The sequence below is a fragment of the Ictalurus punctatus genome, chromosome 6 (genome assembly GCF_001660625.3).
Source record: "Ictalurus punctatus breed USDA103 chromosome 6, Coco_2.0, whole genome shotgun sequence".
Lineage (NCBI taxonomy): Eukaryota > Metazoa > Chordata > Actinopteri > Siluriformes > Ictaluridae > Ictalurus > Ictalurus punctatus.
The window spans coordinates 28,305,756-28,321,943 of NC_030421.2; the positions used below are offsets into that span (position 1 = coordinate 28,305,756).

Consider the following 16,188-nt stretch of genomic DNA (forward strand, 5'->3'; position numbering starts at 1 on the left):
GCTGGCACGCTTTGCTCCGCTGCCTGTCAATGCGTGCTTCATCAATAGCAACCATCACCTCTATGTCCACTTAAAGAGCGTTTCTGTGTTTGTATTAGATGAGTGAAGGGTACTATCCATTTTGTGAATATATTATAATGGCAAGGTCTTGATTTAGGAGTGTGCTGATTTAGTTTGTATGAATAGCACGGCACAGAATGTTTTGATTTTTGGATCACAGTGAGTCAATATATATTTTTTCGGAAGTTGTTTATGGAAATCTGTATTGTGTGTTTTAATGTATGTGCAGGTACAAGTTGTGAAGTTGGTCAGTTCCGCTGTGGCACTGGCAGATGCATCCCAGCAGGCTGGCACTGTGATGGCACTGCAGATTGTGCAGATGATTCAGATGAGATCGGGTGCCGTGAGTAACTCTCTCACACTTACTCATCCCTGCTATTACAAGCATCCAGCATTACACTTATTACAAGTGATGCAGTGCGTGTACAGTATCCAGGGTTGGGAGGTTTACTTTAAAAATGTATTCAGTTACAGTTACAAATTACTTAAATAAAAAATGTCATCAGTAACGTAATCCAAGTATCACAATATGAAAGGAATGTAATCTGATTATTTTTGGATTACTTCAGGGCCAGATATGTAAATAAAGTCAAGAGAAAAGCAATATGATCTAAAAAGCTTTTATTTAGAGCTTATTTTAAGCTTAAAACATGTTCAATGTTTGGATTTATTTTAATAAAATAAATAAATAAAAGATCACTGTTCCTGATGTGGGTAACATTACATCACAAAAGCTACAGCGACCATATTCTGGTTTCCCAAAAAGAGGACACCTTTTTTTTTTTTTGGGGGGGGGGGGGGGTGTCTTAATAGCATTGAAAACAGTGTTACCAGGAATGCAAACATTAATACACTGAAAAAGACACACTATTTTATATATATATATATATATATATATATATATATATATATATATATATATATAAAATTGGTTTCACTCTGCACACGTACTTTTTTACTGCATTCTTCTCAATGTCCATGGAATGAAATAAAATATCAGATGCCACGAGTGAAACTTCTGCCATCATTTACACATTTGTATGGCCGTGTAATAAGAAGCGATGTGATAACATGAAATTTAAAATTACCTTATATGACCATGGGCATTGTTTCGACTCAGGATAGCTGTCATTTGCTGATATTGTCAAGCACCTGTTTGATTCCGTACACAACAGCGCTTCACCGGCACGCATTCTCTGAGAGTAGGCTAATGGTTGAGAGGCAGGAATTTGGCCAATAGTTGCTGCAAACCTTTAATAATCAACCAGTTGGTGTGCGAGAAGGCAGGAATTACACAGATGGGTTAAAGCAATGCAAATATGCACAAATATGCTGCAGTATTAGACCATAAGCACATCATAATGAAAGTAAAGCCGAACCACGGATATTTTCTCAAATTTAGACACTTTTTTAAGGGCAGAAAAGAAGGACATGTCCAGGAAAAAGAGGACGTATAGTCACCCTAATAAAAGCATTTCAGAGAACAATTTGTGTTAATTTCTAGCAAATTAACTCGGCGCAAAATTAATTTGTGCATGCACCCAGAGGTTGCTCTTGTGAGCCACGACTGACAAGAGAGAACCATAACTATAATTAAGCAGCTGTCTATGTTGTTTTATGTCAAAAGTTTAATTTCTTTGGTTTTAAATGAAAAAAATTGTAATCCTGGTCATATTTCCATTTTTTACAAAATGTACCTGTAATCTAATTACTTTGTTTTTTGATGTAACTGTAACGGATTACAGTTAACAGTTTTTTGTATCCTGATTACGTAACACAGTTACATGTATTCCATTACTCCCCAAGTCTGACAGTATCTGGGTCTTATATAAGGGTGATAAGTAAGGAATAAAGCACAATGTGTGTGTTATTGTAGGAAAATAATCAACAGCAAGGTGGTGTAATGTGGTCTGATGCAAAGTAAAGTTACTGTTACAACCCCAAAGTTGTTTTTTCCCAATAACAGAACACCTGAAAGTGTATATTTAGAGTTTATTCCTCTTTCACAACAGTAATTTACCAATACTAATTTTTGTTGTATTTATTAAAGAATGACATGTTCTTTTTTATCAGTTTATAGTTACATTTAATGATGTCGAATATCCTTAAAACAAGTTTGCTTTTTGTTATCACTTATGTAATATATATAAAAAGTTCACCAGCCTCTATTTTTCAGTCTCTTGAAAGTAAAAAAAAAATAAGCTTGTTGTGAGCTTCAAGTCAGAAAAGTCCTCTGTCTCAAAAAAAGTCCTCTGTCTCAAAGTCTCTTACTGACCGTTAATAAACTATGTGATTATGTGCAGTGTTCAACATGCTGACCAACACTATTGTCAGAGTAATGCTGTTATAGAAAATGAATCACCGTCTTCTGACCAATCAGATCTGAGAATTCAAAAGCACTGTGGTATGAAGATGGGATACAATAGCAAATGTATTATTATCTTCATTGGAATAATTTAGCTGAAAGATCAACTTGGTTTATTTGAGTCTGGGAGCTTCATAGGCTGCCCAATCATACATAAATTTTGTTCATATAAAGAAAATACAGGGGAGTTTGTTTGGAAATAAGCTGAAAAAGCTGGCTTTAAGCAAAATTTTAGTTTCATATGAAATTCCTGAAATGAAAGCTCTGTGTGCAAGTTTGTCTACACCTCCTTCCATGAGTTAATTAAGCAGCTTTCGTGTGTTCTCTCAGCCCAATTGACCTGTGAGGCGGGCCAGTTCCAGTGTCTGAGCGACGGCGAGTGTATTTCAGTTCACTGGGTATGTGATGACGAGGAGGACTGTGAAGATGGCTCAGACGAGAGACAGCACTGCCGTATGTCCTCCCCTTCCTCACCTTCTCATTAATGTAAAGGAATGTCATTTCCTTCATCCCTGTGAAACATGATAACCTCAGTTTGTGGGCTCTAGAAGGAAAAGGGCAAATAAGTGGCATGTCCTTTGGTCATGTGCATGTGTATATGAATGGAATGGAAACCTTGAATGATCTAAGTTGAGGACCACCCAGAACATATATATTAAAATGTGATACTTGATCTTTTCTTAGCTGGCAGAACCTGTTCCAGTACACAGTTCAGCTGCACAAATGGGGCATGTATCCCAGCGGAGTACAGGTGTGACCATCTGCCCGACTGTTCAGACGAGGCGGATGAGAGAAACTGCCGTAAGTTCACTATCTGTGTGTGTGTGTGTGTGTGTGTGTGTGTGTGTGTGTGTGTGTGTTGGAGGATAGATTGATCTCCACCATCTCAGACTCCTGTGGCATTTTAATCAATTTGTAAGATTAAGAGGCTTGATGACTGACAGAAATAGCCACAATATGCTTTTTGTTGTCAGAAGTTAATTTCAGATTCCTTGGTGGATTAGTGAGAAACTGTTTTCAGACAATATTCCAAAACTCTTGACATCCACCACGGCGTGGTATATATTTATAGCAGTGTACGTATATCATCTAAAATACTTCCATACATAGAATTTATGTTATGTTTTCAACATCTGATCTTGAGATCCTTCCTTTGGAAGAAGATGCAAGCTTGTCACTAATCACCATAAGTAGCTGTATTGTATTACAGACTAATTATTTTTAATGGAACAAATGAGTGATGGCTGGAACTGGACTCTCTTTCTCTCTCTTTCAGACTATCCAGAGTGCCCAGAGTTGAGGTGTGCCAGTGGGGCATGTTATAACACAAGCCAGCGCTGTGACCAGGTGCTCAACTGCCGAGACAGCTCTGACGAGGCCAACTGCAGTGAGTGTCCTTCCTTGGCAGGAAAAAACATACTCCTCAAACACTCTCTAAATCTCTCCCCAATATATTCCAACATTTTTGGCTTAATACACTCGCTGTGCTGTTTTTTTTTTTATCTTTTTATAGTTACATTGTAATGTAATATTTGCATAATGTGTAATCAGAACACTCACTTCAATGTACAGACATTACACTATCTAAAAATTTTGGCAGAGTAGCGAATGCAAAGTGCACTGTTTTACGTTGTGCAGCCCAGCGATGCCGTAGTGGCCAGTTTCAATGCAATAACGGAGAGTGTATTCCACGTGGGTACCTCTGTGACCATGATGATGACTGTGGAGACCAGAGTGATGAACAGAACTGCAGTAAGTACAGCACTGTAACATTAACGGCGTGCCTGATTGGGGATGAAAGTTGATCTTTATTGACTCTTTTGTGATGGCCTTTCACTCCAGCTTACCCTACATGTAGAGGAACTTACTTCACTTGCCCCAGTGGTCGTTGTATACATCAGGTCTGGTTGTGCGATGGAGAGGACGACTGTGGAGACAATGCTGATGAGCGAGGCTGTGGTAGGTTATTTTCTTGAAAGAAAAACAATGCCCCCCAGATTCATTGGGAATTCAGGATAACAACAGCAAGTGTGTCTTGTGAGCTTTTCATCATTCCATACTGTAAATACTATTGGAGATTTTAAAATATTCACATATTTAAAGGCAAAGTCAGCTTATATAATTCTACCCAAAGATGTTTTCTAAACTTTCTGGATAAATGTTGTTTAAATGGATAAAATGTGATGCTTAAGTTAGAAAAAAACTTATTAAATGCATGCTATTGTCGGCATATTATATTTTCAATATAATTCAATATGATTTTATTTGCATAGCACTTTTAAGGGTAGACATTGTCACAAAGCAGCTTTACAGAAATCTGGATGTAGAATTAGATCCATAATGAGCAAGCCAAAGCCGATGGTGGCAAGGAAAAACCTGAGCTGGCATGAGGAAGAAATCTTGGGTGACACCAGATAATGGAATTATCTTTAAAGTTAACAATAGTTATCAGTTTCCAACAGGCACGTATTGGAATAATCTCTGTGGCTGAATAATAGCATTTTGTTTTGAACATTGTGTGAATCCTGGGTTAGCTATGAAATAATCAGTATAGCTAAATACCAGCAACAAGAAAATATTATTATGGATATTGTATTACACAGAATTGGGATATGTACAACATGACTGGTCGCAGCAGCTGTGTTGTGTTAACCTGCAAACAGTCTATAGACTAGGCTGCTCAAATCAAGTCAAGTGGCTTTTATTGTCATTTCAACTATATACAGCTGGTACGGTATACAATGAAACAAAACAACTTTCCTACTAACCACATGAGACGACACAGAACTAAATAAGACCTACACATTCTACATAAAGTGCACGTGTAAACGTGTGCAAACAACACAAGACAGTACAGTAACTATTAAAACAGGACAATAAGCACATAGTGTAGTGCCAACCAGTACACAGTTCTAGCGTGATATAACAGTGTCAGATATAACAGGTAGTGCAAAAAGATAGAGTAACAATATAATAAAATAAAATATAAAAAGCTGTGAATATAATCATAACATAGTATGACAGTATTCAGGAGATTAGATTAGTTTATACCATAGTTTATAAGATTATCTTATAACATATATGGTCATAGTAGTTATAGCGGTGTACAATGTGGGCATGTTTTAGCCATTTATACTCCAGACCACCATCCAGAGCTCTTTAGGATGTCTCCAGTTTGCACTGAAGGCCTTGTTCTTTGAGTTGCTGGGTTAAGCACCAGCAACTCCCATGTGACCCTTTCAGAGTGGTTACTTCACATGATTTAAAGTGACAGTGTTTTCCCAGGAAATAGAGACCATGCCAAGCTGCTCATTATTCCGCTGGAGATAAGACTGCTTGTTTTTTTCAAACCTCACGCATTGTCTCTGTACTTATTGTGCAAAATTGTGCCATCTTTTCAGTGGTTTCTTTGGGTTTCGTTTTACTGCTTTTGGCTCAGGGCTTTCAGCTTTGGCTTGAAGAAAATATAAGTCAAAATTCTTTGAGGTTATTTTTTCTGTACACCCTTACAGTGTTTCTAATATCACTTACCTTGATAAATCACTTAGATATATTGTATTGTGTCATGTTTGTAGATAATGTCCAGCATGAGTGTTACCCTGGTGAATGGCCATGTCCCTCATCTGGTATTTGTATCCGCATGGAACAGCTCTGTGATGGCACACCTCAGTGTCCCGATGGAGAAGACGAGACCAACTCTACTGCTGGACGCAACTGTAGTCAGTACCTTTTCATAATAAACAGAAAGATTGTAAGCCCCCACTACCCTCAATTCGAGGCCTTTTCAAACATTTGTTATTAAGATTATTGCCAGAATATTTTATAAAATTGTTGGTTAGCAACCAACATTTAAGACTTAAATGTAGTCACGAATTGCAGTCCTCACTCTTGTAGCTACCTATAGATACTTTTCATATTAGTTTCAAAAGAACATGCTTTAAGATGAATAGCTGATTATTGAGATGTGACCCAGATGTGTGTCAGGGGTTTCTTGTTTGCCAGATTATTATTGTGATAATGTGAAGTCTTATTTCCTGTGATTTCCAGGTATCTGGCGCTGCACGTCTCTGAGCTGTGAGCATCGGTGTGTGGCGTCTCCTGAGGGTGGTACCTGCTCCTGTCCATCTGGCTATGTGGTCAGCATCAATAACAGCCGCTCCTGCATCGGTAAAGTCTTATGATGTTTCCCATGTAGCTATAGCTTAATTTCACAGTATTATGATACTGAACAGTTTTTAACGCTCTATTTATCATAGATAGATAGATAGATAGATAGATACATAGATTTTTTTGGTCATTGTTTAAAACAATTTCAATGAAAAACAATTTAACAGCTCTTAAGGATTGGCAGTAGACACATAATAGCAAAACATAAATAACAATAAAGATAACCACAGCGAGATGATATTTACACAATAGTATCAATATGCCGTATATAAACCTAAACATCTTATGATTTGTTGTTGTGAATTCTGTGCATAATGAAGCCTCATGTATAATGATATCTTTTTCATGCTATTTTATGGAGTAGACTATGATGACTGCCAGTTGTGGGGCATGTGTGATCAGCTGTGTGAAGATCGGATCGGTACGCATCGCTGCAGCTGTAAGGAGGGCTACGTGTTAGAGCAGCACAGATACTGCAGAGCCAACACATCCTGTGAGTCACTCTGAACCTGAACCTGAATGTTGAATATACAGCGAACTATGAAAAGAGAGGGAGTGTGCATATATGCTTGCTAATATGCTAGTTGGAAAAGTCGCTGAAGCTTAAAATACCACATTAAGTGGATGAAGTTGGAGAATTCTTTTGAAGTTCAGGGTCATGGCATCTTATATAGCTTTGAAAACAGCACTAATTTATCTGAAAATATTGCATTCGTTTATTCATGGTATCTATTTAACCTGTTAACTGAAAACACATTCTCCTAGAATAACAACCTGGAGTGTGTGAGATACAGTATAAAGGTGTTTATTGATTTTTGATAGTGAATGTTGCACATGTTGCACAATATGTACTTCTCTCCTTCAGTCTAAATCTACTTAGCAAGCACCCCTCCCCCTGCACTCTGCTCTGTGCTCCTCTTCAACCTCTCCTGGGTGCTTTGTTGCGGCGTTGCTTACATAGTGCACTGAATGCCAGCTGACCAGGAGCCAATCCTTCTTAATCCACGTCTGTCATAAGAAAGTTTCATTCTAATTATGTATTTAGAGATATATTTAGAGGCATATACTTGAAATTTAAGTAATTCTAACATTACGTCAGATTATGTGTTTACCGCCATAGCTATCTTTTTATTCCAGTGCTCCTGTGGCATATGCTGCCAGTTTAGAAAGTGAAAAGTCTATACCAAATAATAGAAGCAAGTAAACAACACAACCCTGGCAAGTGGCTAGAGCTCAGCCCTTATTGAATCCTGGCTGTGTTGGCATCATTTCCAGTCATGTCTAATGCATCTGTTCACCCAGACGGAGTCAGCCTCACTGCTGTTTGAAGTCACGCTTATTTATCTTTCTGTTAGGCAATTAACTGAATGATTTATTAATTGTTTTATACTTTACAGTGCTTCTGTCTGGCCATAATTGTATCAAATGTCTACTTCCTACCAATCTCACCTATTTTCATGTCAGGCACACAAAACATTGGACTCTACTAAAACCCAATAAATTTCAGATTAGTGATATTTCCTGTTAGTCTCAGCTTCAGATTCTCTGCCCACAGAGCGACAGAATATTGACATTTTTTGTACAAGTTTCAGGGAGCAAGCTTCAGGTTCTTGGGGGTTTCACTTTGACTGGCTGATTGTATACACGTATGCTGGATTCCAGTGAGAAAACAAACTATTGAACATTATTGTTTTGGAGCCAGGTTTAGCGTTCTGACTTTATAAGGTATTTAAATAAATGAGGCACTCTTACATGTTTGTTGACAAACTACAGATAAAGTCTGTGGTTGTTCATCTGCAATGTCAGTCCATTGGCCTTTTTTTGTGTAAATGAAGGTATTTCTTATCCACATTTTGAGACAAACAGTAATAGCTTGTGAGAGCGGAAATACACTGTTTGATATTAATAAGCTAGGTTTGTTCTGTTGAATTTCAACTCTACCTAAACCTATTTATGGTTATACTGGAATTTTTAAATTTCCTTTACTACATATGTTCTTAGTGCTCCACTGAGCCTGCATCTAAAAACAATATTAAAATCCCCTGTTTAGCTACAACATCAATTTTGTCAATTCTTTATTGTATTTTATCGTGGCTTTGGGCAAAATCCTGTCCCATTACTCAGGCCATTATTGATTTACCCCTTTTAAAAAAAAGAAATATTTTCTTTATCCTTCCTGTGTAAAAAAAAAAAAAGAAAGAAAAAGAAAACAGAAACAATGAGATAACATGTTTTCAAATTGCATCCGAACAGCTGGAGTGGCATCTTTACTCTTTTCTAATGGACGAGACTTGCTGATTGGAGATATCCATGGTCACAGCTCTCGTGTCCTGGTTCACTCTGAGAACAGAGGAGTCGCTGTCGGAGTGGATTTTCATTACCAGCTGCAAAGGGTCTTCTGGACTGACACCATCCAAAACAAGGTAACTAATGCCATCATCAAATAAGCTTTTAGTATCTAAAATGTGCTTTAAAACTTTTTAATTTCCTGCAGTAGAACCTTTCACACTGCAGGCCGTGTTGCTCATGGTGCTGTCGTCTTTAACAAAGACAGCGTTGTTGGCAGCTATGCATCTCACTGTATGTCTCACGAAAATCCATTTAAAGTTCTGGCATCTGACAGGCTTTCTCAGTTTGCACATTTTAATCAGTGGTATTTAATAGATACCTGAGGTGCTAACCTTTACAGGCTAAGTGCTATTGCTGTTACATTTGTTGATGACAACAAAGCTTTTCATTATTTTTGTTCTCCCGTGTATATGCACTTATGTTCCAATATTCTTGTCCCTTCAGACATACATATTTGCGCTCTCTCCCTCTCTCTCTCTCTCTCTCTCTCTCTCTCTCACACACACACACCCTACTGAGGCTATTGGAACAAGGCAGTTTTAGAAAACGTACCCCATGTAAACCCCTCTTCAGGATCAGCATGCTTGATGTTTGTCCATGCGCTCAACTTGTGACAGAAGTTGGCCACTTGACAACGATTCTTTGACTGATTCCTGTAGATACTACTAATACTGTAATGATGGCAGAGCTGCTTGGCTCCAGCCAGAGTGGCTGGATCTGATCTTCAGCATAGTCCACCTTTTCCTAATCTCCACAGGGTTTCTGATATGCTCTAAACCGCATATTTCTGCTCAATTTTATGTAACTTAAGAGCAGGGCTAGTGGCTGTGCAGTATTTGTTTGCATCCAGCCTGTTTTATGCATTCCTTGGCTGACTCAGAGGGCTTTGTTTGAGCTCTTGGCTGCACTCAGGTTTTAACCCCAGCCATAGAACTGAAAAGTGAGGGCATACCAGTAGGTGGGGATCTGCGATTAGTACCCCCAACCCCACAGAATTGTTGTGGGCTCCAGGCAGGGGGTCTGTGCACAAGCCAAAACAGCGACTTCTTCCACAGCTTATGTTTCCGGTAAACGGGTCAGCCGAGAATCCTACTCTCTAGGACGGGTTTGGTTTCCACTGCAAAGAGCAGTGGTGCCTTGGCTTCTGTTACAATGCCAAGTGGTCCACCCTGAGAAACCAGTGCCATCTTGAAATCAGTAGGGCAGTGGTTTCACAGTACGGTTCCTGTGGCTCCACTTAAATGCTACTGAACAGATAAGCTAGCTGGATGATGCATGTGTAATCAGAAACCAGGGCGTATTATAAATGATTATTAAATGAGAGGATATGCCGTATATCTTAACATAGTCATGGTTTGAAATTATATACATGGTTTGAAATTATATATTTTTTCTTATCTTGTCATTCACTTATATAGTTATTCTATATATTAGAAACCCAAGCACCACTACTTGATTTATTTTCTCTAATCATTCTGTTTTGGGATAGGTGTTTTCAGTGGACATGGATGGGTCACATTTGCAGGTGATCCTAAATGTATCAGTTGACTATCCTGAAAACCTGGCTGTGGACTGGGTGAACAATAAACTTTATGTGGTGGAAGCCAGTGTTAACAGAATTGACATGGTGGACTTAGACGGGAATAATCGCGTCACACTCATTGCAGAGAACCTAGGAAATCCAAGAGGACTGGCACTAGACCCAACTGTTGGGTGAGTATTTAAATAAACTAAATTTAACTCTGACCTTACCCAATATAACTATAACATTTAAGACCATAAATGCAAATGAGGGCATATCTTTGAGTCCATATATGGAAGTTTTCATGTAGGCAGCTGACATAGTGGATTTTTAAACCTTATTCATAGGAGGTTCATATTATAACTAATATTAGAGCTAACCTTACAATTTCTGAGATGGTTTTTTTTTTTTCCTCAGTTCTATTAAAAAACATTCATATTCTTCAGGTTAGTTCATTTTAGTCAGCTAGCTAAACTGGCCTAACGTGATAGGATTTCTTCAGAGATTATTTTAATTAATTCATAAATGTTTATAATCTTTACTGCTAAGGCTAGCTACATAATTCACACGGGCTAAATCTGTTTAGACAGACCAATATTGACATACTAAGTGTTGTTTTCAGCTAGCTTTGAAATACATTGCCATCTACTGAACTATCCACTGAACTAAAATAAAAATGTGATGAAGGAAAAGAACAGATGCCACAACTTTTTTTTTTTTTGCAATAAGCTTCTTCTTTTTTGAGGGGCGTGGGTATAGCTTCTACAAAATTCAAACCTTAGTCCTTGTAAATGAAACCACAAAACTGACCTTGAATCAGCTTATAAGGGCATTCATCACTGAAACTATTATCTTCTTTCTTAAGCAGGATGAAGTAATTAAAGCAGGATAGCTATTTAATATATATAATACAGTAAAGGATTAGCTGGAAGTAATAAGAGAATAGATTCACTGGAACTTAATATGGAATCAAGGCAGGACAAATCAAGCTAAATTTGTGACAGATGTTTCTTTATGAATAAAGTGCTAAGTGATTTTATTTAAAATGTAAGGTATTATGTATGGACTCTTTGAAAAGTAAAATAAAGAGTATGGCTAGTTGTATTTCAATTCTATCCCATAATGAGATTTTTTCCCCCCAGATCTAAATCCAATGCCCTGGCTCATTTTCAGGGTTTTTTAAAGCTGTAATGCAAATATTGTATATGCTTTAGATTTTGATTTCCTCTTCTTACTGTCTTATATCCTGGACTGAAGGAAAGGATAATCCTAAATGATGTTCCTTATATTATGCTTTAGATATCTTTTCTTCTCTGACTGGGACACATTGAATGGCGAACCTGGTCTGGAGAGAGCCTACATGGATGGCACCAACCGCTACGGTATCATTAGGTCCAAACTAGGCTGGCCTGCTGGAATCACGCTGGATATCGATGCCAAGAGGGTGTACTGGGTGGACAGTCGCTATGACTACATAGAAACTACCACTTATGATGGACTTCACAGGTATGCAAAAAAAAAGGTTATCCCATGTAGCCTTATCTCACATGTAGTTGTTGGAATGAATACCAATATGTAGTGATGAAGATCTCTTCAATCTTAGACAAGAATATACCCTTATGAAAATTCACAAAAATGTACTATGGTTTTGCTAAATTACACTATGTTTTTCTGTCATACATTATGGTAACTAGTTTCAGCCTCTGAAACATGATGCTACCATAATTTTGTTATTTCATAACACCATAGACCATAATATTGCCATGGTTTTACTGTTATGTTATAGGGTTTTTGTGTTTACTGCATATTTAACTATTCAATTAAAAAATCTTGTATGGTAGCACTACTTGTATTGTTCTGTGCTTGATATATCGCTTTGCTTGTATTTCCTTATTTGTAAGTCACTTTGGATAAAAGCGTCTGCTAAATGAATAAATGTAAATATAATACTGCCAGAGCTAACTATAGCATTTGTTGGTAACTGTACTTGTTATACTTACATCACCATTGTTTCATTCCTTGATTTCAAAGGTTGGATAAGGAACTAGCATGACTGAATTGTGTCCACAGATACCTTTTAATGCTTACCAAGACTCTGAACAGACTCTGACTCTGTCCAATTCATATTTGAACATTCCTTTTACCAAGCCATGTCATGACTTCAGTAGCCTGAGAGCATAAATGAAATTAAATTTTATGAAACAACATATCTGCTACAGAAGTAGCAATGATTCACGTTTAAAAAAAATTAGAGTCACTGAAAGTACTTTTTGTTCTGTGATGATACAGTATTTTTTTTTTTATGATCTGTTCAGTCCACTAAAATACTTAGTTTGGTCCGCATCTAGACTGCTGTTGATGTGCTATGCTTTACAGTACAGTGGGGTCTAAAGGTCTGAAAGAAGTAGTGAAAATACATGCTTATCTAATTTAATAGAACAATTTTCAACTTCAAATTATATTATTGACAACAACGAGAGTGAAAAGTAAAATCTTTCTGAACACATGCTTCAATAGAAGAGATTAGGCTCCAGGCTCCCCGTGACCCTGTGTAGGATAAGCGGTACAGAAAATGGACAACCTTCTGTTTATTTCCAATTTTAAATAAATAGAAAAATCCCAGATTTTCAGTATGCTCTTAGACTTTTGGATCCCACTGTATGTTAACTGGTATGTTAGTATTTGTAAAGCTATAAGGGACATAATATAGCATCCATCGTTTGCCAACCATGATTGTCTTTAATACTTAACACACAGTTAATGGAGTAGAAAAAGTTATGTATTATGTAATTGCTTTGTAGGAAAACGGTGGTGCATGGAGGCTCATTGATCCCTCACCCCTTTGGCATAAGTCTGTTTGAACACTCTGTGTACTACACTGATTGGACCAAGATGGCCATCATGAAAGCCAACAAATTCATTGAAAACAACCCACAAGTGCTCTACTCAACCGCTCATATGCCATATGGTGTGGCTGTGTTACATCCCTTCAGGCAGCCCTATAGTAAGACAATTATTATTGTCTCACAGGTACAATATTGAGTTGCTACAGTTAGTTATTGTTGTTATTTTATTGATTGTATCCACAAGCTGTGCTGGTTTAGGACCTACAGTGGTAGGATTTATACACACAGATATCTTTAAAATCAACTTTAGATTCAACAGTTATGCTTGAGAAATTCTTTGTGTTATATGTGTAATGTTTGGTGTGTATGTTGCTGACAGTAAGTAACCCATGTGGGACGAACCGAGGGGGCTGTGAGCAGATCTGTGTGCTGAGTCACAGGACAGATAACGATGGTCTGGGATATCGCTGCCGTTGCCGCATGGGCTACGACCTGCACCCTGACAGCAAGAGATGTGTGGGTAAGAGAGAGTGAGGAATGGCTTACTGCCTTTCCCTGTGCTCCTGTTCTTTAATTGTTTACTTTGAGCATGCATTATATGTTTTCTTCATGTACAGAATACCATTTTGATATGGTATTTCCAGTGACTGGAAAAAAAATCATAAGGGTGTTGGCATTGAATGGTTAGATTAGTGCTTTGAGAGAACTGATGTCAATTTCAGATGAAGCCTGACACTGTTTTCATTCTAGTACCTTTAAGATTTAAAACACATTGCTCTGTGCTTTATGTTGCAGCTGTGAGGAAGTTCCTGCTCTTCTCCAGTCAGCTGGCAGTGAGAGGGATCCCATTTAACCTCTCGTCTCAGGAGGACATCATCCTTCCTGTCACTGGCACACCATCGTTCTTCGTCGGAGTGGACTTCAGTGCAGAGGACAATTCCATCTTTTTCTCTGACACTGCCAAGGACATTATTTTCAAGCAAAAAGTCGACGGGACTGGTAAGACAGCTGAGTGTTGTTTCAAAATAGATGTGACCAGCAACATTTTGCCTATAAAAATTGTTGTTGAATATACACACGCACATAATTGTGCCCATAATTTGCCCATAATTTGATTCGTTGTAATAAAATTGTGTTATGGTTGTGAATCAAATTTTGATAGCGGGCAGTTTAACAGCATCAGTGTAAGTCTTCTTTGAGAGAATCATGGTTACAGTTCACAGGGTCACAGAACAAGCAGACATGATTAATACAGGCAAATCTGAACTCAGGTGTCACTGTGGAACACAGTGAAGACCTGCGTCATTTTACATGCAAGACTTTACAATAAACAAACAAAGGGGAATATACACACTAAAGCATACGAATACTTGTAAATTATTTGGTAAGATAATGTGATTAAAAAGATCATGTGTTCTAAACAGATACAAATACAGGTACTAATAGGAGGTGCACAATATTTTGGAATGCTTGAGTGGTGCATCGGGTCTGGGATCCCGTGGGATGCAACAAGAACGCTGCGCAAGCGGGAAGTTTTTACATTCATGCAGGTGTGGGGGAATATCAGATAAGAAGCTCATGGGACAAACAGTGACCACAATGTGCGATGCATTTACAGTGTTTATTTATGACATGCTGATAGTGCTGACATTTCTGCCTCTGTTTTTCCCCATATTTAATTAAAAACAGATAAGCAGATATATAATCAGATACAGATAGTGGCATTGCATTACAAGATAGTTTCAAGATACATAGTATGGGGTGGGGGTGGGTGTAGCATCCACCTGGATGACGACGGCAGCCATAGTGCGCCAGAACGCCCACCACACAACAGATATTAGTGGAGAGGAGAGAGTGATTTAGCCAATTCAGAGGTGGGGATTATTAGGGGGCCATGATAGAGATGGGCCAATGGGGGAATTTCATCATGACACCGGGGTATACCCTACTTTTTTACGAGAAGTGTCCTGGAATTTTTAATTACCACAGACAGACAGGACCCCGGTTTAATGTCTCATCTGGATGAGACGTTAAATCTTACATAGAACCCCATGCGCTAAGTAATGAGACCAAATAAGACGTAGGTTAGAACAGTGCAGATGTCAAGCAGGAGCTGGAAAAACAGGAAATATATAGCATACAAAACACAAGATACCCCTCCCTTGGTTAATTGGCCTTTCTCATTTCTTTCTTTGCTTGCCACTGCTTCCATTACTTCATGTTGTAGCTACGCCAAATGTATTTGTAAAATTAGTAATCTTTGCTCACTAAGGTACCACTATAAAACAATGAATCATGACTTAGCTATATTGGCTGTCACTGAGCCTTTGTCTACACACAAAAAAGTGTGATTACTCACTCAATAAAGAATATTATAAACATTATTGGACATGCATATCACATGCTATCAGGGGTTTATTTGTGCCCATTTTTAATTTAAGCATTCTTATTTATTTTGTATCTGTTATACGTATCATCTGTTTAGGATTTAGATGAGATGAGGAATTTATACCTCAGAACATCTAATTATAGCATTTGCTTTATTAACATTGAACGTATATTTATCAAGTTGTTGAAATTCATATGTTTAATATGTCGCTATTGTGTACTTTGTCTCCTTTTTTATCCCAACAGAGAGGCAGGTACTTGCAGCCAATCGGGTAGAGGGTGTAGAGGATCTGGCTTATGACTGGATATCAAAGAACCTGTACTGGACAGACCCACGCTATCGGAGTATATCAGTTATGAAAGTAGCAGACAAATCCAGGAGAGCGATCATCCACAACCTGAACAACCCCAGGTCTATAGTGGTGCATCCAATAGTTGGGTGAGTTACAATAAGTTTAGCTAACAGGTGGTACTGAATATCTGCATGGCTA

The 16,188-nt window shown here is 38.0% G+C and overlaps 1 protein-coding gene across 6 annotated transcripts in view; it reads left to right on the forward strand.

Annotated features, from left to right (window-relative positions):
• The window catches only part of lrp2a (low density lipoprotein receptor-related protein 2a), a 72,090-nt gene that overhangs the window by 7,045 nt on the left and 48,857 nt on the right, over window positions 1-16,188 (forward strand). For all 6 annotated transcript variants that reach the window (XR_008396597.1, XM_017470582.3, XM_053681077.1 and 3 more), the window contains exons 2-17: window positions 290-403; window positions 2,756-2,878; window positions 3,110-3,226; window positions 3,702-3,812; window positions 4,064-4,177; window positions 4,268-4,384; window positions 6,001-6,144; window positions 6,473-6,592; window positions 6,957-7,085; window positions 8,846-9,015; window positions 10,431-10,654; window positions 11,763-11,969; window positions 13,265-13,467; window positions 13,689-13,829; window positions 14,105-14,308; window positions 15,944-16,136. Coding sequence is in view for 5 of the 6 variants with exons in the window: in XM_017470582.3 (XP_017326071.2) it covers window positions 290-403; window positions 2,756-2,878; window positions 3,110-3,226; window positions 3,702-3,812; window positions 4,064-4,177; window positions 4,268-4,384; window positions 6,001-6,144; window positions 6,473-6,592; window positions 6,957-7,085; window positions 8,846-9,015; window positions 10,431-10,654; window positions 11,763-11,969; window positions 13,265-13,467; window positions 13,689-13,829; window positions 14,105-14,308; window positions 15,944-16,136 (2,431 nt within the window). In the remaining variant the exon portion in view is untranslated. The remainder of the gene's footprint in view (window positions 1-289; window positions 404-2,755; window positions 2,879-3,109; window positions 3,227-3,701; window positions 3,813-4,063; window positions 4,178-4,267; window positions 4,385-6,000; window positions 6,145-6,472; window positions 6,593-6,956; window positions 7,086-8,845; window positions 9,016-10,430; window positions 10,655-11,762; window positions 11,970-13,264; window positions 13,468-13,688; window positions 13,830-14,104; window positions 14,309-15,943; window positions 16,137-16,188) is intronic.